General features: G+C 43.2%; 1 protein-coding gene and 1 long non-coding RNA gene across 3 annotated transcripts in view; one reads left to right on the top strand and one right to left on the bottom strand.

The window, feature by feature from the left end:
* Positions 1-1,679: 1,679 nt before the first annotated feature.
* Positions 1,680-15,867, bottom strand: Gm14102. Its single transcript, XR_001783483.1, has 3 exons — positions 15,812-15,867; positions 2,955-3,201; positions 1,680-2,054 (listed from the first exon to the last, which is right to left on the bottom strand). It is a non-coding gene; the product is annotated as a predicted gene 14102 (long non-coding RNA).
* The window catches only part of Fermt1 (fermitin family member 1), a 41,860-nt gene continuing 29,990 nt past the window's right edge, over positions 15,583-27,452 (top strand). Inside the window, exons 1-5 of one of the 2 annotated variants that reach the window (NM_198029.2) lie at positions 15,583-16,296; positions 19,514-19,682; positions 22,104-22,337; positions 25,457-25,603; positions 26,585-26,798. In NM_198029.2, coding sequence (NP_932146.2) covers positions 19,532-19,682; positions 22,104-22,337; positions 25,457-25,603; positions 26,585-26,798 — 746 coding nt within the window. In that variant the 5' untranslated portion in view covers positions 15,583-16,296; positions 19,514-19,531. Of the gene's footprint in view, positions 16,297-19,513; positions 19,683-22,103; positions 22,338-25,456; positions 25,604-26,584; positions 26,799-27,452 lie in introns of those variants that run through there. The other variant, XM_006499507.1, reaches the window with a different exon arrangement.

Genomic DNA, 27,452 nt, shown 5'->3' with positions numbered 1-27,452 from the left:
GAGAAAAGATCAGGAAAGTTCTACATTATACAGCAGGCTAGGGTGAAAGTTGAACAGAAGTTAGAAAATGCTTCTTGTTGGCACTTCCAGTCTGAAGGGTCTAAGTGCAGTCCACAAATCAGAGGTAGCTTAAATATCCATGAATCAGTCCCAAGGCCATGGCCTACCAACAGCACATGGGGGTTGGTTCCAAGGCATCACCTGTCTTTGTTGTCCTCAACCAGTCTCCCCATTGACAGTAACATTTCTACTGTTTCAAGAGACATCTGCTTTTTCAAACATATTCCCATGGTTAGGTATATACTATAATGTGGGCACCCCACTATTTGCTCCTGGGAGATAGACTTAGTATCATTTTAAGAGAAATTTAAAGACCCAGGGTATTTTCTTCCCACATGTGGAATGAAAGGCATCCATCTAAGACACTGAAGAAGGGTCTCACCAACACTCAGTCCCACACTTAGAGCCTGTTGGCCTGTTAAAATGATTTTATGCTGTTTTAAGCCACAAGATTATGGTGTCACTTTTTATAACAGCCCAACATAATTAAGATGCCTTCTTTTTCTCTTCAGCTCCTTATATTTGCTGACAATATAGGGAATTCCTCAAATTATAGCTGTATCATCCTCAGCTGTAAATCCATTGTCATATACCATAATCTACCTGGATGTCTGTGTCTTCTCCTCTACATGCCACTCCGAGTGTGTACCACTGTCCTTCTCTTAGATGTCTCTCCCCATTAAGTCTCCCCATGCTCAGACTTAAATGTGTATTAAAATTCTTTTTTTTAACAAAATTGTCTTCTAAATAAACTATCATTTTGAATTGAGGTCTACCCAATGCCAGTATACCTTGATTATACCTATAAAAAGACTTCAACACAGCTTTTGGAGGGACCCAATTTGCCCTATTAACAGAAAAGAAGCTTAAAAACACTTTGAGCTCACTCACCCCAAGACAGTATCCTGGATGAGCCCCTAGACGACTGATTCACATTATTTCTCACGCTTTCCAAACTCTACCGGGAAAATGCTCCTTCATTGTGAGGACCATACCCCATATGCTTACCCTAGACTTCATTGTTTCTACTCTTTAAAGGTCTATACTACCCTTTAAAGGTGCCATTCCATCCCTAATATTTAGATCCAATTCTCCGTAAGACATTGAGATTGAATGTGTTTCGACCCCAATTCCCATCACCTCTCCCACATCCCATTCTCCAATAAACCTTGAAGAGTGAGCTTGTCAAGAAAAGGTGAGGGGTTCCTTGGTCAACCTAGGTCAAAATAAAAGATGGTCAATGCTAATTGTCTACTTGACAAAACCAAGAGTCACTTGGAAGAAGGACCTTTGTGCATATCTGTGAGGGACTACCTTGATTATGTGAAATAAGGTGGGATCCTGGACAGTGTGACGAGGCTAAGGTGAACATCAAGCAAGCATCCATTCATTGCTTTTTTTTTTTTTTGGGCCCCTTCTGAGTTTGTCATAATGTGACCAAGTTTCCTCAAGCTCCTGCCACTGTGACCTCCCTGACATGACAGTCTACATAATGTGGAGCTATGAGCTAGAATTGAACCCTTTCTCCTTTAAGTTGCTTTTGTCAGAGTACTCTATCACAGCAACAGAAAAGAAATGAGACCCTTCCTGCCCATATTTTGTTGAGTTAGCAATTCTTTCCCTCTATCCTTTAGTTCAAGACTTGATGTTCACCTGTTAGACCATATTGAATCTTTACCCTAAAATTACTATAGAGTTATTGTAAAAATTAAAGTAGGGGATGTGTGTGAATGTTGAACATGAACCACTAAGTGTTCATAATGATAAATTTCTTTAATTGAGGCTCAAACAGTAAATTTTTACAATCAGAACAACACTCTGATTTATAGCCACCCCCCTTGGCATGGTTTGCTTTCCTTGCTGAACATTTTTAGTCTCTGAATCTACGTTTTTCTTTGTGTTTGCCTGTTCTGATGTTATTTTTCTTCACTAGAAGGTGAAGGTGTTCCAAGAAGGTGAGGACTTGACTTCACTCACTGTTGCTCCCATGGTGTCTAGAGATCGAACAGAGTCAGCTGAGAGGGACATAGAAGGCACCTGTGACAACCCCTACCCTCACCTCTCCCAAAAAAAAGCAACAAAGGAAGCCATTGAAGAGAATTCTTTAAAATTATGCTAAGGATGCTGAAGTCAGTTCTCTACAATGGTGGGCTGTGGGCAGAGGAGGGTGGGGAAGGACTCACTTTTCTTTAAAGGTCTGGCCACCGGGAGTTTGAACATGCTCCAAGGACTATGTGAACAACACAATTGGACTCAGGTTTTTTTATTTGTTTGTTCATTTGTTTAATCTTTTGGGGGGTGGGGAAAGGCCACAAGGGTAGGGGAGCAGACTTGGGAGGACTGAGAAGTAAGGGTAATGGGAACACAGTATGTGAGAGTTCCAGATAATCAATAAGAATATGTTTTTCATAAGTAAGTCCATAAAGAGATGAATGGGTGAAACGAGCTCCGAATATATGACAGTGTTAGCATTTACTTTCATCGGTTTTGATTTCCCATCAGTGATACAAAGATAAGGTGGGAGTGGTGGCTATAAAACAGTGCTTTGTAGCAATAAGCAATAATATTTTTGGAGCTCTGACACCGTACTGGAGAGATCATGTGGACAATCTTTTGGCTAAGAACTTTGGTAATGATACAAAAACCCTTTAGCATATAATCTTTGATATAATCTAGGTGTGTGGATTCATCATGTGGAAGTCCTTAAGCACATACACTAAAATTTAGCACAGAACTACATTGAAGGAAAATAAAAATTATCCAAAATAGTAGAGTCAATGAATTAAATAAATTTGGATATCCAACAATGCAAAGCTTGACAATCACATTAAGCAACATGTTAGACAAGCAAGATTGATGTTCTATAATAAGAAAAAAATATTTTTATTACTTACCCTTCTATCCTGTGGGTCTAGGGAGAAGGAGCATACTTTTCTGACTGTGGATGAAAGTGAGGGAGGCTTTTGTGAGGCATATAGGCTTCATTATGTCATGAAAAGTGTACCAGAAGCAGCTGTTCTTTGAAAACAATCTGAATTTTGTAATGTGCAGTCCAGTTCCACATAATCAAACATCAGCCTTGGAACAGTTAAAGGTTCTCCTTCCTGTTGTTGCTCAGGGTGTTGGTTCACAGAACTAAATCTTAACAGAGAGGGGTGGCAGATTAGACATGTTGAAAGGCTAGAAAGGTAGAGAACATGGAAAGGACAATCTAAACAAAGGGAGAGGCAGTGAGGTGCCCCTCAGTGATTTCCAGAAGCAACTCTGTCAGCAGCAGAGCCTTTCCAGCAACAAGTCTCAGGCTGCCAGAAATCTGCACAGGTAGTGTTGCTTGTGGATGCAGACCTTGTGAGTGCTGGGAGATTTGTAACTTAAATAAGTGTAAGTTCAAATCATGAATTTACTCCTTGGTGACCAGGTAACCCCGGATGAGCTGCTTATGTTTCTTAAGCTTGAATCTCCTCATTTGCATAATGATGCTTTCTTGGAGTATGAGGGTTCATGACAGCTAGGCACTGTGCCTGAGGCATAAAACATTCTCCCCAAATGCTGGCTGTGCTAACAGCTGCCCAGTGACCCAGAACATCCTCAGTGGCCAAGCACCAGAAGCAGCTGTGCCATCAGCAATTTGTACCAAGGAACTGGGCCACCTGCCTCATCCAATGGGAGGAAGCACATTCTTCTCAGAACACTGATGCCAGAGAAGTACTCTTGGCATCTTTGGGAGCCACAGAAATGGGTTCAAAATGGTATCTGAAGAAAGAGCCTCTGAAAGAAAGAAAGAAAGAGAGAGAGAGAGAGAGAGAGAGAGAGAGAGAGAGAGAGAAAGGAAGGAAGGAAGGAAGGAAGGAAAGGAAGGAAGGAAGGAAGGAAGGAAGGAAGGAAGGAAGGAAGGAAGGAAGGAAGGAAGGAAGAAAGGAAGGAAGAAAGAAGGAGAGAGCAAGCCTCGTTCAGCAAAGAGCTACAGACAAGGACTTCAGACGGCAGGGCATTTTGAACATACACTATGCATATATTGGTCACATGAATTCCTCAGGTCCTTATAACACTGTTGCCAATCAGGGCTTTGAATGCTTATACCATCTTGACTTTAAAGAAAGAGGTAGTTGCTTTCTTTTCAGGCCATTATAGGGTTCTCAGTCAGCTTGGACCTCAAGTTGCATATAAGCTTTCCTAGCAAAGGGCAGTTTCTCTCATCTCTTTTGTCAGGTGTTGACTCTGGTCTTGGTATATCCTCTTTAGCAATTGTGGTTGAAGGAGACATCCCCAATTGGTGGTGCTATTTGGGAAGGCTCAGTAGACCTTGTTGGAAGAAGTGTGTCACTGGAAGTGGGCGTTCAGAATTTAAAGATTCTACCATTTCCAGTTTGCTCTTTTTCTTGCTTACAGGTCAAGGTCTGAACCCTCAGCGTCCTGTTCCTGCCACCATGCCTTCACTCTGCATTCATGGATGCTAGGCCGCTGGAAGCTTAAGGCCAAGTCAACTCTTTCTTCTGTAAGTTGGTCATGTTTTTTATCACAACCATAAAAAATAAAGTAGCTAAAACACCAATCTCTGCTGCTACAGGCAAGAAGTAATCAACGTGAACCAATATTCTAAATGCCCCTTACCATGTTCCCTAATGTCACCGCCTCTCTCAGCTTGCAATATGCATCTCAAATATCACATATGCCACTACTCTAGCCACACCAACTAGAAAAAGGAAATCTGCCTAGATGCCTATTAATAAATAACATGATGAAAATATATACCTGTTTGTAATAGAATTATTATTCAGCTGTAAAAAAAAAGTGAAATTCACAGAAAAATAGACATAACTGGAAAACATTACACTAAGTGTGAGGTAACCTGGCCCAGAAAAAACAGACCACATGGTCTTTCTTATGCAGATCCTAGCTTTGAGTATTTAAATTTACGTGTCTAATTTGGAGTGTCAGGAAGTTAGAAAGGACTCACGGTGAAAAAGGGCTCCTAAGGAGGCTAGAGATAGCACAACACACATGATATAGAAGGGGGGGGAATACTGGGGGCCAAAGGGTTAAATGAAGACAAAGTGAAGAGAGAGAGAGAGAGAGAAGATAGAGGAATAGTGAGGGTAGAATGGTTTAAATCAGTTGTGTGGACGGAGGAGGAGAAAAGATAATGGTTAACCAAACGAAGAATATATATTAATCCAAAATCATATAAGCTAATTTAAAATATTTTAATGATTTTGGATTGAGGACCTTATATGGATGAACAACACTGCTCCTAGACACCATGTGTTATTTATTAAAAATCACTGTGGTGGATGTGGGACACCTCCCTATGTGTTACTGATCAGGGGGTTCCAGAGGTCCTCAAAATAATGCAGCTACTCCCATTCCTATGGGTTACCTACCAGAACTAGAGAGACTGACCGTATTGCTAAGGACATCATACACTTTGCTTCTCAGACATAGAAAAACCAAGCTAGAAATCTCCTCCTGATGGCTAACTATTATACTGTTGGAATGCACTATGCAGGCCCCTGGTTGAGAAGAGTCATCAACAGTCTTACCCATGATGGACTCCACATGCCAGGCACAATATGCCCACTGATACAAAAGAAGCTGGGAAGTTACAAGGGTACAAATCGAAGGTTGAGTTTGAGGTTCACTCCCAGGAGGCAATCTATTTCTGGTGCTGTAAACATGATCAAAAAACCATGGTTCTGGGGATCACTGGCCTAGGAGGAACCTACCACTATTGCTTTGCTAACTGAACACACTGTTGAGCTACTTCCTAAATGTCTATGTTTTTATTCATCAATCAGTGCTACTCTCAGCCTTGGTCAACCAAACTTCCTTCTTCGGTGGGTAGCAGTTAATGGCAGGGATTCATAACTGGACAAAGCGATAAGAGTAAGTAACGGTTGAGCATTGAGTCCTTGAAGAGAGAACCATATCAACCCCCAACCCAAGACTCAGGGAACATCATAGAAGAGGGTGTCAAAAGAATGGAAGAGCAGAGGGAGAAACACTATGAAATGCTGTCTTCTGCCACTGGCACAGCCACTTCAGTGATGAGTTTATAATGCTGTGGTTCACTACACAAGCCCTGTACAGGCTCAAGAGCTGGTCAATGTTCCATCATGGATGGGAGAGGGGCACATGAAGTCATACTTCTAGCTGAGGGGCCACTGGAAGTTAATGATAGCTGGGAGCTGGAGGAATCATTTTTTTTCGGAGGAGTATAGCAAATTGCCTATGATATAGTAAGTAACACCATACTCATACAAATATTTTATATTTATACCCATAAAAAATATACACATACAGATATAGAGATAGAGATAGATGTCCATTGCCATTGTCAACTCATATTGAGTCTTGTAGGTGTGTGTGTACATATATATATATATATATATATATATATATATATATATATATATAGTTTGAGCAAGAGCATAATAGGAGTCATCACTTTCCAGTCTGAAATATTTGTCCCACCTCCCCTTATATGAAGCTCTGCCTACCATTAGCCTTATTTCTAAGTGCAACATTCTGTATCAGATACAGAATCCACCATGGCTATTTGAACAGAAAAATAATTAAGCATTAAATGCAGCATCTTTGGGTACAGCAAGGAGGGGTGGAACTAGGTACCCACCTCGTCATGCTTTAGGACTGACTGGAGGAACACCGATGCATCTGACCTTGGCTTCAGTGTGCCCCCCTGCTGGCACCAGTCATCACTGAGGGCACTGCACAACTACCACCAAGTTAGTCCCTGTGCCATCATCAGGAGGGCTGAAAACCCCAGCATATCCTGCCTTCTCACCTTACTCTCTTCCAAATCAGAAGTCTTACCTGTTTGTGTGCAGCTGAATGCCAAGGCGTTAAGTCAGCCTGGCATAGCTTCATGAGCAATTAGGTCATTTGAGTTCTAACTTCTAGACTGTGACAGAATCGAGGGAATTTCCACAAATACTAGATCAGATTTCTCAGAAATGGGAGGCAGCCCTGGAAATATCTGCCATTTACTACAGTCAACAAGATATTCTAAAGGGAGAAAAGCAGAAGGTATAAGGATGCTGTATCTGGGATCCTGTCATTTGCTTTAAGAAGTTTCTAGAGAACTAGGTAACTATTATCTCCAGGGAAGGAAAATTTATAGTCAGGGATAGGGAGTGTCTTAGTCAGGGTTTCTATTCCTGCACAAACATCATGACCAAGAAGCAAGTTGGGGAGGAAAGGGTTTGTTCGGCTTACACTTCCATGCTGCTGTTCATCACCAAAGGAAGTCAGGACTGGAACTCAAGCAGGTCAGGGAGCAGGAGCTGATGCAGAGGCCATGGAGGGATGTTCTTTACTGGCTTGCCTCACCTGGCTTGCTCAGCCTGCTTTCTTATAGAACCAAGACTACCAGCCCTGAGATGGTCCCACCCACAAGGGGCCTTTCCCCCTTGATCACTAACTGAGAAAATGCCTTACAGTTGGATCTCATGGAGGCATTTCCTCAACTGAAGCTCCTTTCTCTGTGATAACCCCAGCTGTGTCAAGTTGACACAAAACTAGCCAGTACAATTGACCCCTTGTCAACTTGACACACAAAAACATCACTAGTAAGCCTCAACCCTTACAATCTTATTCATCCCCATTCTAAATAACTTTAAAAGTCCCACAGTCTTAACATATTCTTAAAATTTCAATCTCTTTAAAATATCCATCTCTTTTAAAATTCAAAGTCTTTTTACAATTAAAAGTCTCTTAACTGTGGGCTCCACTAAAACAGTTTCTTCCTTCAAGAGGGAAAATATCAGGGCACAGTCACAATCAAAAGCAAAAGTCAATCTCCAACCGTCCAATGTCTGGGATCCAACTCACGATCTTCTGGGCTCCTCCAAGGGCTTGGGTCACTTCTCCAGCCAGGCCCTTTGTAGCACACACATCATCCTCTAGGCTCCAGATGCCTGTACTCCACTGCTGCTGCTGCTCTTGGTGGTCATCTCATGGTACTGGCATCTCTAAAACACTGCATGACCCCTTCAGTCCTGGGCCTTCAATTGCAACTGAGGCTGCACCTTCACCAATGGCCTTCCATGGCCTCTCACAGTGCCGAGCCTCAGCTGCTTTGCGTGACCCCTTCATGCCTTCAAAACCAGTACCACCTGGGTGACCCTTACATATTACCAAGTCCCACTGCAGCAGGAGTACAACCTTGGCCATCTCTGGAACACAGCCTCTTTGTGCTTTCAGAAAACACTTCCAGAAGATGTCACCTCAATGATGCTGGTCTCTTCTTAATCACCGCTAATTTCTTAGCTCCAGCTAACCAGCATCAATAGTCCCAGTAATGCAAAGGTTTTGCTTTAGTAGTTCTGGTATCTTGTTAATCACAACTGATTCTTCAGTCCCAGCTAACCAGAACCACAGAATAATCAAACTCCAAAATAGCAATGTCCCTGAAAAGAGTCTTTAATTTTCCCTCTGAAACTTCACAAGCCAGGCCTCCATCTTCTGCACTGTTCTCAACATTATCTTCCAAGCTCCTACACAACATCCGACAGAGCTCTTAACAACGAATGGATCTTCAAGCCCAAAGTTCCAAAGTCCTTCCACAGTCCTCCCCAAAACATGGTCAGGTTGTCACAGGAATACCCCACTCTGCTGGTACCAATTTGTCTTAGTCAGGGTTTCTATTCCTGCACAAACATCATGACCAAGAAGCAAGTTGGGGAGGAAAGGGTTTGTTCGGCTTACACTTCCATGCTGCTGTTCATCACCAAAGGAAGTCAGGACTGGAACTCAAGCAGGTCAGGGAGCAGGAGCTGATGCAGAGGCCATGGAGGGATGTTCTTTACTGGCTTGCCTCACCTGGCTTGCTCAGCCTGCTTTCTTATAGAACCAAGACTACCAGCCCTGAGATGGTCCCACCCACAAGGGGCCTTTCCCCCTTGATCACTAACTGAGAAAATGCCTTACAGTTGGATCTCATGGAGGCATTTCCTCAACTGAAGCTCCTTTCTCTGTGATAACCCCAGCTGTGTCAAGTTGACACAAAACTAGCCAGTACAGGGAGAAAACTTAATTATCACTGTATGTTCTGACTAAGACAGATACAGTGCAAAAGGGAGTAAGAGGCGGCTCCTGAGAGACAGGAAGAACGGCAGCCACGCTTCTGTGAGCGGCTGCAGCACAGCATTTGTGGAATGCCTTGTTATTCCCTTACCTTCATCCAGGGGTCGCTGATGCATGAGACATGCTCTTTCCACTTCGGCAAGGGCAGCGTTTTAGAACTTACGTGAGCATAAAAAGTGTTGGCCATTCACCTGGTGGAAAGGACTCCAGTGATTTAAAAAAAAAAAAAATGAAGTTTCTTTCTGTACAGCTGAACCCACTGCCTTTGTGTACATCCCCAGAACTCTGTGAAAATAAAATCTTACGTATCTGCAGCATTTCTTACTTAGTTGCCAGACTTTTTGCATGTTTAAGCTAAAATCTTGCTGTAGGAACTTGTACTGGGTAAGAGGCTATTCATCTTAACAAATAAAGCCATCATTCAGGAATGACAGGACATGGAGCGCCACCGCTTTTCTCCTTGAGCAGCTTTCTCCACCTATCCATCACAATCAGTATGCAGCTTAACTTCAGGGCGCAGCTAGGGAAGTGGAAGACATAAGCAGGCTAATAAAAACTTTGCACAACTGAGATGGTGCTGGCCACACAAACTTGAGGACCTGAGTTTGATCCCCCACCCCCCACCCCTCAGAGCCCACATGAAATGCTGGATGTGGTGACTCACATCTATAGTCTCAGCACTCCTGTGCAAGACAGGAAGAAGAGAGAGGAGAATCAGGGAGAAGCTTGCATGGGCGAGGCAGTGGCAGAAATGCCTTGTAAACAAGGTAAAAGGACAACAGACTACTGAAAAGTTCTCCTCTGACCTCCACACATTGCATTATATGCCTCAACTCCTGCGTGAGCGCGCACAGAGAGAGACAGAGACAGAGAGACAGAGAGACAGAGAGACAGAGAGACAGAGAGACAGAGACAGACAGAGAAAGAGAGAGAGGGAGAGAGAGCAAAACTTTCTTCAAAACCTATCAAGAGCTCATCTGGGGCTGGAGAGATGACTTGGTGGTTAAGAGCACTGACTGCTCTTCCAGAGGTCCTGAGTTCAATTCCCAGCAATCACATGGTGGCTCACAACCATCTGTAATGGGACCCAATGCCTTCTTCTGGTATGTCTGAAGACAGATACAGTGTAGTCATATACACAAAATAAATAACCCTAAAAAAAAAAAAAAAAGAACCCTTAGAACAGATCTACAAACCTATTGAACAGATATAGGAAACCTAAACTGCAATCAATTGTGAAACAGGAAGAAATGGGAAATTTTCCAAATACATATAAAATACTTGAATTTGTCAGTAGCAAGCAATGAAGTTGAAAGATTAATACAAAAAAAAAAATCAAGATCTTATCTGAAGCTTAAAGGTCTATGTCAAAAATCACCACCTCTTTTGAGTACCATTCATGGCTAGATAATACTCCAGAAGCCACAGGTTCTTAAATGAAAATCTCAGTGCCAAGTGTGAGGTTCCTCTGTCAATACTTCTGGATGGATTGTTGATGATTGACTTCTGAGGCTAGGAAGTCACCAAAGTGATACAGTCTATTGTTCTTCTTGGCTACCCACCAGAGACCACATGGTAAAACCCCATTCCTGAAAACACCACACACTTCGGTTGCAAAACCAAGAAGTCAAGTGGGAAGCAACCTAGAAATTCCTTTCTCTCTGGCTAGGCCTGGAAGGCGCAACACAGACTTTGGTGGGGAAGGACAGTCACCAACAGTCTTGTCCAGCTGTAGACTCTGCAAGGCACAGTAGCAGGAAGCCAGGCAAGATGCACACACGGGTACAGGAGTGGCATGAAAGTCAGGGGAGTAACCATCCACTTACTGATTGGATTTGAAGTCTGCTGCACAAGACGGAACTCATGTCTGATACAGTCAGCCCGAACAGAAGCCTGAAACTAGGAAACCTTGAAGGAACACACCGTGGCTATTTTGCTAAATAAGCTTGTTGTCAAGCTGCTTTCTAAATATTTCTGCTTATACCTGTAAATGAGTGCTGTTCTCAGCCTTGGTCAAAGATGCTTCTGTTTGCAGAAGCTCAGATTGAGTAAAAATGATGTGAATCTGGGTTCTTTCCAGCTTCTGGCTATTATAAATAAGGCTGCTATGAACATAGTGGAGCATGTGTCCTTATTACAAGTTGGAACATCTTCTGGGTATATGCCAAGGAGAGGGAATTGCTGGATCCTCCGGTAGTACTATGTCCAATTTTCTGAGGAACCGCCAGACTGATTTCCAGAGTGGTTGTACAAGCTTGCAATCCCACCAACAATGGAGAAGTGTTCCTCTTTCTCCACATCCTCACCAGCATCTGCTGTCACCTGAATTTTTGATCTTAGCCATTCTGGCTGGTGTGAGGTGGAATCTCAGGGTTGTCTTGATTTGCATTTCCCTGATGATTAAGAATGTTGAACATTTTTTTCAGGTGCTTCTCAGGCATTCAATATTCCTCAGTTGAGAATTCTTTGTTTAGCTCTGTACCCCATTTTTAATAGCGTTATTTGATTTTCTGGAGCCCACCTTCTTGAGTTCTTTATATATATTGGATATTAGTCTCTTATCTGATTTAGGATTGATAAAAATCCTTTCCCAATCTGTTAGTGGTTTTTGCCTTACAGAAGTTTTGCAATTTTATGAGGTTCCATTTGTCGATTCTCGGTCTTACAGCATAAGCCATTGGTGTTCTGTTCGGGAATTTTTCCCCTGTGCCCATATCTTCGAGGCTTTTTCCCACTTTCTCCTCTATAAGTTTCAGGAATGGATACAAAAAATGTCATACATTTACACAATGGAGTACTACTCAGCAATTAAAAACAATGAATTCATAACATTCTTAGGCAAACGGATAGATCTGGAGGATTTCATCCTGAGTGAGGTAACCCAATCACAAAAGAACACACATGATATACACTTATTGATAAGTGGATATTAGCCCAGAAACTTAGGATATCCAAGATACAATTTGCAAAACACTTGAAACCCAAGAAGAAGGAAGACCAAAGTGTGGACACGTTGCTCCTTCTTAGAATGGGGAACAAAATACCCATGGAAGGAGTTACAGAGACAAAGATCAGAGCTGAGACAGAAGGTAGGACCATCCAGAGACTGCCCTACCCAGGGATCCATCCCATATACAACCACCAAACCCAGACACTATTGCATATGCCAGAAAGATTTTGCTGACAGGACCCTGATATAGCTCTCTCTTGTGAGGCAATGCCAGTGCCTGGCAAATACAGAAGTGGGTGCTCACAATCATCTATTGGATGGAACACAGGGCCCCTAGTGAAGGAGCTAGAGAAAGTACCCAAGGAGCTAAAGGCGTCTGCAACCCTATAGGAGGAACAACAATATAAACTAACCAGTACCGCCTGAGCTCGTGTCTCTAGCTGCATATGTAGCAGAAGGTTGGCCTAATCGGCCATCACTGGGAGGAGAGGCCCTTGGTCTTGCAAAGATTATATGCCCCAATACAGGTAAATGCCAGGGCCAGGAAGCGGGAGTGGGTGGGTTGGGGAGGAGGGCGGGGGTGGGGTATAGGGGGCTTTAGAGATAGCATTTGAAATGTAAATGAAGAAAATGTCTAATAAAAATTTTAAAATAAAAAAAAACATGATGTGAATCATTTGAGTGATGAGCCCTGGGAGGTACATTTATGTCCCGCCCTGCTCCAGGTATCAGGAAACATCAGAAAGGGTATAAAAAGAATGTAAGACTGGGCTGTGCAGAAAAATGCTATAAAACGCCATCTTCTGCATATGGCATAGCCATGCAGCTCATGAACTCACCGCAGCTGTGATTACATGTGTGCACACAGCAACCCTGGTTAAACTCAGCATGTCGCCAGAGAGAGGGGGGGAGAGGGAGAGAGAAAGAGGGAGGGAGGAGGAGGGGAGGGGAAAGAGGAGGGAGAGAGAGGAGCTTGCCAGGAAGAAGGGGAGGGGGGTCTGATAGAAGTTGAGCCGGTGATAGGAGAGGTAACTATGACCAGAACACGTTACACACATGGTGAAGTTGTTGAAGACCAGTAAGGAAATGAGTCATCTTCTTTCTGAAGCCAATTCTCGAGCCACGCCTCCACTGTATACACCTGGCAGAATTAGACCTCTCTAGTTCCTATTCCTCCACACTACATGTAAAATTTGACGATAAGTCACTGTGTGTTTTCCTTTTGTGTTACCTCGTCTAGGTCCACATCTAGCTAACACCATGACTAAGGGAATAAATAGGCAGATTAAGTTCACCGCTGATTAATATGCATTAATTAATTAAATAAAAGACTCAGTATTGATTCTGCTTGTGTTTTAAAGAGAAAAAGAGGGTAGGTGTGTATATGTGTGTAGGTGGGTGGGTGGGGGTTATAAAGGATGTGTGTGTGTGTGTACCTGAGTATGGGTGTGTGGATATGTGTACATGGGCATAGGTATGTTTGTATATATGTGGGTGTGTGTATGTGTACATGGGTGTGTGGAAGGGTGTGAAATGTTAAAGTCTAGAATGCACTTTCTAATCCATCTTGTACTCATGATCTCTACCCATTTCAGAAAACTTAAAATAACCAAGTGATAAGTAAAATTTTATATCACAAGTCTAGGATACATGTTATGGAAGAAAATCACAAATATATTTAACCAAACAAGACAGACACAGAATAATACATATATTATATTCTGTTTAAATGAACTGCAATAACTGCAAAACCCTTCTGAGAATGGTGGCTGGTTTTTGTTTTTGTTTTTGTTTTGTTTTTGTAATCATGGTTGAAAACTCAAGGTTCAGATGCAATAAGCATTGCTTTAAGATTGGGAGCCGGAACATATTCCCTTGTTGCTGGGGACAGCAGCCAGCCAGCCACCCTCTCATGAGGGAGGAAAAAAACCACTATTCTCTGGTAAACCTTGCTACCAACCATATTTGAAGACTGAGTATTAAATTCATTTCTACTTCAAGATTCTGTCAACTTACAATGAGCTTTTGGAGATGTGATCCTATCAAAGTCGAGGAGCATCTGTATAAATTTTTAAAATAACAGCAAGGAGGACACCTAAAAGTTGCTGAATTCTTTAGTGCAATCCAAAGGGATTCTTTAATACAATTTTCTTTAGTATAGGTTTATTGCAATTTTCGGTGGGATGGGAAACCTGCACAGGTAGTAAAAGAGCCATTAATCTTCTAAGGTCACACTGCAGACCTTGAACCTGTACAGGCTCAGGTCTGATTGCCCAGGAGCAGAGTTCTCAGAAAGCAGGTCAGGAAAGGAATGCCGGCTGCCCAAAGTCAAAGCAGATTGACCTGGGAAAAGCAGAGTCAGGTGACAGCCCCATCCCTATGGCTAACTGTACTAAGAAACTTCCTCTGTTTTAGTTAGGGCCACGGTTGCTGTGATGAAACACCATTATCAAAAGCAAGTTGGGGAGGAAAGGGGTTATTTTGCTTACACTTCCATATCTACGTTCATAATCGGAGAACGTCAGGTCAGGAACACTACATTACCTCCCAGCACCTCACCTGGCCACTACCCCAACACTCCATCCTATCACCCCACCCCCACTCTTGGGCAGAAACCTAAAGCAGGGAGGCTCATCCTGTCTTCTTGTAGAACCCGGGACTATTAGCCCCGGGGTGGCCCCACACACAACGGGCTGGGGTGTCCCACATCAATCACTACTTAAGGAAATGCTCTACAGGTTTGCCTACAGCCAGATCTTACAGAGGCAATCTCATTAACGTCACCTCCTCCGATGACTCTAGCTTGCTGTCAAATTGACATAAAACTGGCAGTATTTACCCTAAATTCTTAATGATTTTATTAGTAAAATTTCTTCTGTGCATGCCGAGGAAGGAACTCAGGGACAGGTGCTCTGCCACGGAACCTAGCCCTCTGCCCTTAAGACCCTGCAATTGTTAATAAAGTTCAAATGATGTCTATTTATTTAGGGATTGGGGCTAGAATGTAGAGTGGTGTGTGTCCTGGAAAGCTCTATACCACCGAACTTTTAATTCAAATGTAAAATACTTGCAAGCCAAAACAGTTCCTAAATATTGTGATGTTCGAATAACAACAACAACAACAACAAAGATTTGGCTATAAATTTCGGGATATTTTCGATTTAAGAAGTTAACGGCAGAGTCACCTCATTGGTACACATACTGCGTACCATTGATGCGGCATGATGCATAAAGTTTCCCAAGGAGCGGCTGCCACCCAGCCTTCTACTTATTTCCAGTTAAAGAACTATTGTTTTCTTAACCACCGTATCCCCAGGGCCCTGCCCCAGGCCTGGCACAGTAAGCTTTCAACCTAATGTACGCTGTACAGGGGGAGGGGGGGAATTACCCAAAGTCTCCCACACTTCCTGGGCGGGCAGCTGTCTGGAGAATCTAACAGGAAAATAACAGATGACTGCCTGCGGTGAGCCACTCTAGGAGTGGTCCAGCCTTTGGCTTGGAGCTCAGTCTGATCAGAGGGGGCTTCCTCCTGCCAGACCTCACCTTTTTTGGAGGACTGACATCACCCTTTTACTCAGAGGTGAATCGCCTCTGTGCATGCCACCTGTCTGGTCAGGCTTGCTCCAGAACTCTGCATAGATAGACAGTTGCAGACAGGAAGGGATTCTCCCTGGCCCCGGGTATCAGTGACGAATTTACCTAAGAGGCAGAGAAAAAGGCTGGGCCTTGGGTCCTGGGCCAGTACCAGGGCTTCAGGGTACCCAGAACGTTGGCGGCGTCCAGGAAAGGCCATACAAAAGTGGAGGCGGGAGGGGAGGAGTGTGTTCCAGGCTGCTTGGCTCCTGTCTGGAGCAGCCCTGCGGCTCCCTTCAACCCTTATTGTATCTGCAGCCTTCTCCTACTCGGAGCGAGAGCAAGACCTAGCAGGCTGGGCTGGACGTGCCCCCACCTGCCCGCCGCGCTAGCCTGCGCCGCCAAGCTGTGGCCCCGGGACTCGGACCGTGCTTGGGTGCTGGGAGGAGGACTCCAGCAGCTCTACTGGCTGTCGCGAGGTCCCCGCAACATCACTGGACCCGCTGTACCTTGGTGCGGTCCCGCGAGACCCCTGCTCGCCCAAGGCGGCCTCTGGGGACGCAGCTGTCCACGTGCGAGCTGCAGACTGGACGCGGCAGGCTCCATAGCAGGTGAGCTCTCCCGCTGAGGATTGGGATTAGCCAGGCTGGAACTCTCACCGCGAAGACTTGGGACCTCTGCCCCCTTCTTTTCTGCAGCTCTGTGCAGTTAAACGGTTGTTGAATTGAAATAATTTTGTCTGGAGGTGATCACCTCGGGCCCAGGAATCTGATCGTGCACAGGAACGCTTTCGGTCGGCGCGGGCTGCTTTCATTAATGGGCAAAGGACAGGTGACTGGGCACCTAGAACCCTGCGACACCCTGCCAAACCGAGCGTCCGTGTTATATTCCGGACTTTTTTTTCTTTTTTCTTCCCCGCATTCTCTTTGAACCGGGGCGGAGCGACCTTCACCAGGGAAGGTAAATCCAAGGTGCCTTGTTGCCTCCTATTTCGGTCTCCATGGGTGAGCTTCCACCCAGCTGAAGTTTGCTCCACAAGTAACAACTTGTTGTTGAGGATGAGAACCTCAGGCCAAACTGAAGGCGCAGAGAGATAGGAAAGGAATGTGGGAAAACCAGCTCGTCTTCATTTTAGGAGGAATTTTCGTTGTAAGGGATCTGTCCATTTTCTATACAAATGGGTTAATCACTCCAATCAGGAAAACTAAGGACCCTGTGTCCTTTGTTTTAAAATTGACCCTGAAGGCCCAGAAAAATGAGCAAAACTAAATCATCTTTTTTAAAAAAATAAAGTTAGCTTTTTATGTGCAAAACATTATTTGAAACTCAGCCTCAAAAAAAAAAAAAAAGAAAGAAAGAAAGAAAAGAAAAGAAAAGAAAAGAAAAGAAAAGAAAAGAAAAGAAAAGAAGAGAGAAAAGAAATAGCATTTTGGACATTGCAAGGCTCTTCCGTGTCGAGTTGGCCCTGAAGAGGCTGTTTTTATTGTCTCTTCACTGCTGATCTGTTTGTAGAAATGATAGGTGTTGTTAAAAAGCTAGAATTCATTCGCGTGTTAAGAGTTTTCTCTTCTGTTGTTGCAAAATCACCAAGGACGTTTCTCAGAGTGATGTAAGTTTAGAGTAAGGGGGATGATTCCTGTTTGGGTCCCCCCACCGAACTTGATATGATTTGCCGTGAGGTATCCTACCTTCCCTCAACCCCAGTTTCCTCGTTTTAAAATGGGTGTTGGTGAGAGTGAAGGAGCTAATGCGCCATACAGAAATGCTGCAGGCTGATGAGGAGAGCAAGCATTCTGGCCAGTTCAATCAGTAACCGAAATCGGTCGTTCGGTCCTCCGGAGGACCTCTGTGTTGAAAGCCCCCCCCCCCCCCTGCATCCTTGCACTCGGGATACCTCTGGTTATAAAGCACTCCTGAGCTCTTGAATTTGATTCAAACACCTTAAATCTGTCCTGACCACGTTCAGATGTGCAGTAGTCGATCTTTGGATTTATGGTAGTCAATGTAGCTCACGCGTTTTTTGAAATTCACTTAGGGTTTACAGGTCTGTGAGGAACACGTGGTGGCGCAACATTGGTGGTTTAATCATCCATTGTTATGAAGGCAGTGCCCCTCATACACCATTACCACCCCAGCTTCAGATGAGTCTGCTAAATTGACGCAGACCCTGCCTCTACTTTTTCATCTGCCTGTTGTGACTGCAGAGTGTGAGCCACAGAAGCTGGCTGGGTCTCAGAGTGTGAGGCTGGCTGTCACGGTTAGGAGTGCTGTCTTGGGAATGTTAGCACAGTTGGTCCCTCGAGATAGACCTTATGAAGGTCTTCTTCTCATAAACTCTCTTTGCATAGGGACATGGAAAGCAGTCCTTACAGTCACTTAAGTGCCCCTATTTAAAAGCCTTTTAAAAGCTCAACTTAGCAACATCATTTGAGCCCACATCAAGTTTTGTTAAAGTTCTGTCTGCTTTGGATTCTGATTTTCCTAAAACCACCAGATCTTAACAGTCTGGGTTGTATTTGTTTTTGTTTGCTTGCTTTGCCTTTAGCACCTCCAGTTAGGAGAAAACTGGGTTTGAACTCCCTACCCTATCTTAAAATTTTGGCCAGTCACTCATATTTGGTTTTTGTTTGTTTGTTTTTGTTTTTTGGATTTTTTATCTTTTGCCAATGATGTATACAAAACCTTTGTAGAGCTAAGAGTGATGGCACATACCTGCCATGCCAGCCCTTGGGAGACTGAGGCAAGAAGATTGCAAGGTGGAGACAATAGAGTGACCTTGTCTCCAAAAGAAATCTTATCATGTGCTTTTAGAGTGACTTCCTTTGGATTGGAGCTATATAACTCAGTATTAAGATAATTTGACTAGAATGCACAAGGCCCTGGGTTAGACACCCTAATACTACAGAAATAAAAGAGCTTACGTAAATCAAACACACAGACACAGTAATGATTGTCATATGCCTATGCCATCATACACATTAAGATAAGATAATGACTGATATGCAGTTAGTTTGCTGAGTTTTTATTTTAGGGTTCTCATATGGAAGGTACCAATATTAATAGGAGGAATATAGTAACACTGATCTATGAGCGATGCTAAAGAGAGGATTTCAGTGGGAAGTGGCTTTAGTGGAAAGCTCCTTATAATAAATAGAGTGTACTGAGGTATATTTGCATACTATAAAATGTGTTGAACTGCTACATTAAATTCTGTACATTTTATCACACACAAGCTATATTTCAGTAAATATAGAAGTTACTTTAAGATCTCATGGAAGGTGGCCATGGTTTATTGTGTTTTGTCAAAATAGTTCAGAGAAATCAAGAAAAAAATAGTAGAAAGGAAAAACCAAAATTGATATGGGCAAGAAATGCATACCCCGGTAGAGAAAAGAAAATAACAGAACTTTAGATAGGTGCAATTATTTCTATAAGTCTTTTTATATATACAATTAGGATCCTAATTTAATATCTAGGTATCAGTAACCTTACAGAGTTCTTTGAACAAAAATCTAAAATAAAAATAAATAAATAAAAATATAAAAAGCGCCAGGCATAGTGGCGCACCTTTAATCCCAGCCCTCGGGAGGCAGAGGCAGGCGGATTTCTGAATTCGAGGCCAGCCTGGTCTACAAAGTGAGCTCCAGGACAGCCAGACAGCAAGGGCTATACAGAGAACTGCTGACTCAAAAAACATATATATAAAATCAGAATATATATATATATATATATATATATATGGAAAACAATGGCTTTTCTCGGAAGACCTGCCAGCACCTTCCACTATCCCCTGCCATTCTGATCTATGTTTGTCTTTTGTCCCTGAAGACATCTGCCTGGGCCACAATGTTGTCATCTGGTGACTTGACATCTGCATCCTGGGAGCTTGTGGTCCGAGTTGACCATGCAAATGGAGAGCAGCAGACAGAGATCACGCTGAGGGTGTCTGGGGACCTACATATCGGGGGAGTGATGCTCAAGCTCGTGGAACAGATGAGTACGTCATTCCTTCACCATGGTTTTCTGTGTTTGAACCCCTCTGTGTTACCTCCCCCTTCCATTACATTCGATGGCTGGCACGAGATTTCCTGACAGCCTGTTCCCCTTCCCCACCTCTAGTCTCTCTCAGGAAGAGAAAGAGGGAACCATGCAAGAGCTTTCAAACAAATCCAGCCACCTTTGTAAAAGCCCAAAATACAATGGTAAACTATATTAGAATGAGTGTGTGTGTGTGTGTGTGTGTGTGTGTGTGTGTGTGTGTGTGTGTGATATGTAATGCCATATTCCCATCAGACAGCATAGAGATCATAGGTGGCATGGCATTAACTACAGAGTCTATTCTTTGATAATTTCATGCTAAACTCAGCTTGCTGTTAGTGTGTCATTTCACACTTGTCCACCAACAAAAAGAAGTCTTCTTCCAGCCTTAGAGTTGGATGTTTTGTTTTTATTTCTTTGAGGCCTTGGATGCTGGCCTCTCATTTACCCTGAGACAAAGCTCTTTTCTAAGTGTGTCTTGAATGGAAGGCAGTTTTCATATGGAAAAGTGCACTTTGTCCATACGGTGCAGGTTAGTGAGTGTCCATACTCACATGACCATCATCCAAATCGAGATGGAACATCACCTGCTCCCTGTCTCAAGCCCACACTGCTGCCCACTCCCCATCGCTGCTTCACTAAGGGCAACCACCATCCTGGCCTCTCATTTTGATGTTTTTTTTACTTTCATATAAGTGGATATACACTTATATACATATAAGTATATACACTTATATACATATATGTATATACACTTATATACATATAAGTATATACACTTATATACATATACATATAAGTGGATATACACTTTTTTTTACTTTCATATAAGTGGATATACACTTACGTAGCTGCTTCCTTTGACTTAATTTTATGTTTAAAAGAAATCCATATTGTTGTGTATGGTTTAGGTTTATTTAATTGTGTTGCTAAATAATATTCAATTGTGTAAACCTGCCACAATTTATCTACTTATCCCTTGATGAACATTTGAGTTATTTCCATTTTCACTTCATATTGGTAGTAGAATATAATATCTCTTGATAAACATGTTTTTGAGCATTGGATTAGTTCATTTCTTTGTTGCTATAACAAAAATACCTGAGGCTGGGTGACTGTAAAGAAAAGAGGGTCATTTTGACACATGGTTCTGGCCAAAGGGCTAGGGACTACATCTGATGGCAGAAGACTGAAAGGCTCTCAAGACAGTATGAGGTATCTTATAGCAAGGAGTGGGGGAGTGAGGATGGGGTGGATATGTGCATGAGTGTGTATGTTCTCATGCATGTCTCTACCTGGATTCTCCTGCTTTGCTGTAAAGGCAACAGATTAAACCGGGAGGGGGCTGCATTTTAGTGGTCATACCTAATCCTACTTACTTTCCAAAGGCTCCACCACCCAATACTTAGGTCAAATCTCCACCTTCTTCCTCCCTAACAGTGTGGATCAACCCTCAACTCTTAAAGCCTTGGGGGACACTCAACCATATCCCATTCACAGCAGATATATTCTATGCCACAGAGAACAAGTACTGATCCATTGCCTTCTGAAACAATCTGTTGCTTCTACTAAGAGCATTGAGAGATGGGTTTTCTAATTCAAGAAGAGGCTGAGTTCCCTGAGAGAAAAATAACAAGTAAATTAAAATGTTGATGTCTCTAGAGGCCAGCCTGGTCTACAAAGTGAGCTCCAAGACACCCAGGGCTACACAGAGAAACCCTGTCTCAAACTCCCCTACCACCGCCACAACCACAACCACCACCAAAAACCAGGGTTGGTGTCTCCTAGCTTAGCAAAGTGAACGACTGAACTGACTCTGCTCTGACAAAAGGACATCTCACCTTTGATGCTAACGCAGAAGGAAAGTCTGGGTGTGGATGCCCACCCTGAGGAGGAGAATGTGCAGCTCTGATGTCAGCGTGGGTGCTCTGCACACTGCAAATATAAAACTGATAGAAGGGATGGATGGACATGGCTGAGAAGAGTGAGCTGTCAGCTTTCCATTTTCTGTGTGACCTGTGAGGACCGTCACTGCTTCCTTGTGATCCAGTAGCACAAGAATTAATTTCTATAAAAGATTACCATTGATTAAGCAGTCAAGATTGACGCATAGAGGGCTGGAGCATATATGTTTAGCATTCATTAGAACAAAAGTTTTGTTTTATTTTATTTTTCATGATACTTAGTGTAGAGTTCAGACACCATTTGTTCCCCGCTCCTCCTGGGAGACTTTGGAAGGAAGCTAAGGACTGTAGAGCCTTGAACCATAACAAGAGATTGTAAGCTAAAGGTTAGTGCTTCACCCGCCATGGATAGACTAGGGTGTCTGCAGCCCGCGTGTTTGGCTTCCTCTCACAAACTGTGTTCTCCACTTTTGCAGACATAGCCCAAGACTGGTCAGACTATGCTCTGTGGTGGGAACAGAAGCGCTGCTGGCTTCTGAAAACACACTGGACCCTGGACAAGTGTGGGGTCCAGGCTGACGCCAACCTTCTCTTCACCCCTCAGCATAAGATGCTTCGCCTTCGCCTGCCCAATGCCAAGACCGTGCGCCTGCGCGTCAGCTTTTCGGCTGTGGTGTTTAAGGCTGTCGCTGATATCTGCAAAGTGCTGAGTGAGTGCCCTGCAGGGCCCACTGTGCCCTTTAGACTCTTGGCAAAGGAAGACAGGAAAATTACTTGTGCTTTCTGCCTGCCTCAAGCCTTTGCTGGAGAACCCTCCTTTACAAGGAAGTAAACTCCCATGCCCAGGCCGAGCACGGCCGCAGCCCTTCAAGCGGAATGAAAGGAAAGGAACGCTATTTGCATAAATCATTTCCACAAGCTTACAATTAGTTGTTCAAATACATTTGTAAGTAGAAGTGAGCATGTTAACCGTGCCGCTCCAAACTCCTTTCTCCAAATGCCACTCCGATATTTAAGACAAACAAAAGAATGGGAGTTTTGTTTTAAAAAAAAATCTTTTATTATGATATACTGTGGTCTCTGTCTTTGGGGTGGTAGCACTGCGCACTTTAATTCCTTCATTAGTACTTGGCTCTTGTAAATAGTGGCAAAAGTCATCTAAGAAGCTGAAACAGAAGAGCACTCTTTGGAAAGAGAGCTTTGTAAGTAGAGTGTTTGCCTTATCAATTCCCAGAAACCATGTTTTTAAAAAGATGGGCACAGTGGTACACACTTGGAAGCCCAGCAGTGAGGAGGCGGAGACAGGTAGATCCCTGGGACTCACTGGCCAGCTAGCCTGCCCTACCTGGCAATGTCCAGTAGTGAAAGACCCCATCTCTATAAAAACAAGGTGGATGGCTCTTGAGAATGGCACCAAGGATGCCTCACACAAAGCTGCACACAAGTGTAATGTGTCTGAAAACACACAAACATCTGTATACGTGCTACACACACATACTCAAAAATACATTTATGAATAGAAGGTTAATCTTATTTTTGTTTGGTTTTTAAATATGATCTTATGTAGCCAAGGCTTACCTCAATTTTGTAATCCTCCTGCCTCAGCCTAAAAAATACTAAGATTACTAGAATATGCCACCAGGTTTACCTGATGAATTGGTGTCTCATGGTATAACATCACAGAGACAACACTACTCTAACTATTTTTTTCCTTTATGAAACACTATAGAAACAGGGACCCTTGTACTATGAGTGGTTCTTATTTCCTACTTTTTTAAATGTGTGGGTGTCTTCTTTGGTACCAAGAATATTAAATATCACCCAGCATGTGAACACAGAATGTTATATCTCACTGAGTATTCTCTCTACCCCACTAAACTATAAGCTGCTTCATTCATTCATTCATTCATTCATTCAACAAGTGCTCTTTGAGCCCTACTGTGCAGCAAGTAGTATGGTGCCTGGCTGATACTGTGACAAAAACCACTGGCATCTCGCTCGCCCTTTGAAAAAGGCAGAGACAGATATTCAGCAAACTGGCAAGGAAGACTCGAGAGCATTAAAATGGGATGGGAGGTAGAGGAAATGAAGGAAGGTGCTCACAGGTTTAGGAATGTCCATGTTAGACATTAAGGGTTCTGATGGCCTGAAACAGGATTAGGAAGAAACACTAATTCCGCATATCAATATCCGGCACACACTGGCTGCCCGGTGGCTGTTTAGTGAACCATTCAATACATGGAATATTCCACTGGAGAACACAAGTTCTTAGAGTGTCCCTGGCATGTGGTAGGCAAAAATGAAGCAAACGGACACGTTGTTTTTGTGGTTGGTAGTATTCTAGTGAGGGTTCCAACATCAAGTAACAGACCAAATGAAGAGGCCTTTTCCACACCCTGAAGGTGACAGACACATCACAGTTGAGGGCAAGCAGTCAGCTGCTCTCCTCTCTACCTGTGGCTTTGAAGACACATTAAGAGGGAACCCTGCTCAGCATCTCTAATCACGGCTCTTACATCCATCAGCACTAGCTCAGGCCGATTTAGCAGTACAGTGATTTCCCCTGAGAAACAGAAAAGGCACAGATCTTCAGGGAAGTGTTGCTCTATTATGTTATGTTTAATGCTTACACTATAATATTTAACTTATCAGACCTGTATCAAATAGTCCCAAGTATGTTTGTAGCCTGATGGTCAGACATCCCGGCTGATAGAGAGAGACAGCTGCATCACTTAGACCTCTGAGCACCACGCACTGTGTGAACTGACTGGATCTAGGAGAGCAGGTACCAGAACCCTTCAAGCAGCCACTTCCTTGGATTATAGCTTAAAACAAGGCTGCTCAGTGGGTTGTCAGCAGCTCTGACTGCAACTGCACTCACTGCTGGATGAATCAAGGAAGGGTTATCATAGCTTCAAAAGGCAACTCTGAGATAAGGAATCTAGAACTTAAGTCCTGATGCCAGAGAAGAGAGATTATAGACATTCAGCTTCCAGGAAGAGTGTCACAATGTGGGCAACCAGGACCTCTGAGAGGCAGTACAGACAGCCTCAGGGCTGTTCCAGGAGGGTGAAAGTACCAAAGAAGCAGCCTACCCCTGAAGTCTCTTTGTACGGAGCATGACTCCTCTCACATGGACTGTTGGAGGTGTACAGTACAGAACATGGCTAGCAGGCAGCACACACTCTTGACAGACACCCAGATGCTCTCAAACTACCGGGAGTTAGGTTGGCACACATTAAAATGATGGAGACTCAGAAGGCAAAACAGAACATGAGGACACCTCCAAAGGATGGCAGGAAATGATGACTGTTGTGTAGGGAAGGAAAGATTGCAGAGTCAATGGTCCACAAATCAAAAAGGATGTTGGGGCCCTTTGTGGTTATTTACAAACCAGAGTGGGAGTGAGGAAGGAAAAAGAGGGAAAAATCAGCAGTTTGTGGATAACATTAAGAGTCGCCCAGCACGGACAGTGCTTGGAGCTGGCTGGCAAGCCTGTGGTGAAGGCTTGATACCATCACCTTTGCTCTGCATACACTTGGAATAACTTCATCACAAGTTAAAACACAAATTAGACTAGAAGTTGCACTAGTCTGAACCTCCTACCACTGTTTGCTATCCTTATCCAACTTGGGTGGGGAGGGGTGTGTTATTCCTTTTCTGCTCTTTCAAACCGGATGCAGTGGGTTCTATTTGCTGTCAAAATCTCCCCAGTCCGACAGAGACCTATCAAATACATGGAACAGTTGTGAGCCTCAGAAGGAATTCTTTTTCTTTTCAGTTGTCTTGTTTTTTTTGTTTTCATCAGTTGTTACTTTGTTTATTTTAGATATCAGAAGACCAGAAGAACTTTCATTGTTAAAGCCTTCTAGTGACTACTGTAAAAAGAAAAAAAAGAAAGAAAAAAATAGTAAAGAGCCAGTGATTGAAGACATCCTGAACCTGGAAAGTTCTTCAACAAGTTCAGGTTCCCCAGGTAAGGGGCTGCTGCTTCTACTTCTGACTGTAGACCCCAATGGAAAACCTCTCTCTCTCTCTCTCTCTCTCTCTCTCTCTCTCTCTCTCTCTCTCTCTCTCTCTCTCACACACACACACACACACACACAGGACCCTAGAAGCAACACAGGGGATCTCTATGTCTCCCCCTCTTCCTTTCTCTTACCCCTCCCTCTCTCCACGTTCTCTCCAAGCAAAGAAGGATCAACTGACAAGTTGGGGAGGGACTATGTCATTAAGTTTAAAGAGGTTTTAAACTTAGACTCTCACAAAGGTATGCTTAGTAACTCATGGTTTTGATTGTGTATCATATGCTGTAAGATGCAAGCACATATAGCCATGAATTGTGGGTAAAAAAAAGTAAAATTTTAGAAAGAATGCAATTTAAATCATTTAAATATATTTCTCTTTTTCTGGTTTGTCTTTGTGTGACTCTTATGTAGTTTTCATTGGCTTGTACAGGGAAGGCAGGTAAAGATTCTGAGACTATATATCCTTTCTTCCCATATCAAAACAATGTCACTAGCTTTCTTATAGTATCAAGGGCTTTCTTCTATAGTGTACTTCAATGCAAAGAATAAAAGGGGAATTTTAGCAGTGTTCAGAGTGAGAGTCAGGTAAGCAGTTACTGTGTTCTTAAAAGTATCAAACTCAGCCCTTTGCTGTCTGAGACATTTTGTATCTATGTTCTCAGTTCCCTAATGGTACCAGAAGACAAGAGGACTTTGAATGGTTAGAAAAGGCTTACTTGCCAACATTTATCTGTGTTGAGTTTTGGAAACTTCTACATATCTGGGATCCCAGAATTGGAAGGTCCAGACAAGATCTTTACCTGTGTATAACTGACCTCCCTATCATCCTGACTCCTGACACGTTTAAATCAAAATTGTTTCAGTATAACTTCTTCTAAAGATTCCTAAGATAAATCACCTATCAGCTTGTTTCTCTCCTTGCCTCATAGTAAGCCCCGGCTTGTACAGTAAGACCATGACACCCACATACGACCCCATCAATGGGACACCAGCCTTATCCACTATGACCTGGTTTGGTGATAGCCCTTTGACAGAGCAAAACTGCAGTGTTCTGGCCTTCAGCCAACCTCCTCCATCACCAGATGTCCTTGCCGACATGTTCCAGCCTCGATCTTTGGTTGACAAAGCCAAGATGAATGCAGGGTAAGGATGGGGCTCCATCTTCCTCCTGTCTGAACTGATGTTCATACACTAAGAGATGTCAAAGATACAGGGACTGTCTAATTTGGGAAGTTATAGACATGAATAGTGTGATTTTTAGCAAATTCAAAAGGCTAACTTTAATAGAAAAAAAAAAGATGAACCTAGACTGGGGTTGTCTCAATACCTTTAAAGGGTCACAAAACTGTTGTATTCAAATAACTTGATGTCTTCCTATCCATAACTATGACTCTTGCTGTTACCTGTGTGAAAAGAGTTGGGGGGGGGGGAATAGAGAGTAACTTGTAAGCATGGTGCCCTCTATAAACCTGTATTTTACAGAACACTGCTTCTCCCTAGTTACAGTGAAGTTGCGGGGCTGGAGAGATGGCTTAGTGGTTGAGAACACTGGCTGCTCTTTCAGAGGTCCAGAGTTCAATTCTCAGCAACCACATGTTGCCTCGTGACCATCTGTAATGGGATCTGATGCCCTCTTCTGGCATGCAGCTGTACATGCAGCTAGAGCACTCAGAATAAATAAGCTAAAAAAAAAAATTTAAGATGTGACATTATTTACATTTAAATGTTCAGCAGCCTCATCTGTCTAGAGGTTAATGCATTGCACAGCACATGTGATTTTTCCCATCTCTGCAGAAG

Source organism: Mus musculus, chromosome 2 (assembly GCF_000001635.26).
Source record: "Mus musculus strain C57BL/6J chromosome 2, GRCm38.p6 C57BL/6J".
Lineage (NCBI taxonomy): Eukaryota > Metazoa > Chordata > Mammalia > Rodentia > Muridae > Mus > Mus musculus.
The sequence above is the reverse complement of the archived record's forward strand: the minus strand, read 5'-3'. Positions and strand labels throughout refer to the sequence as shown.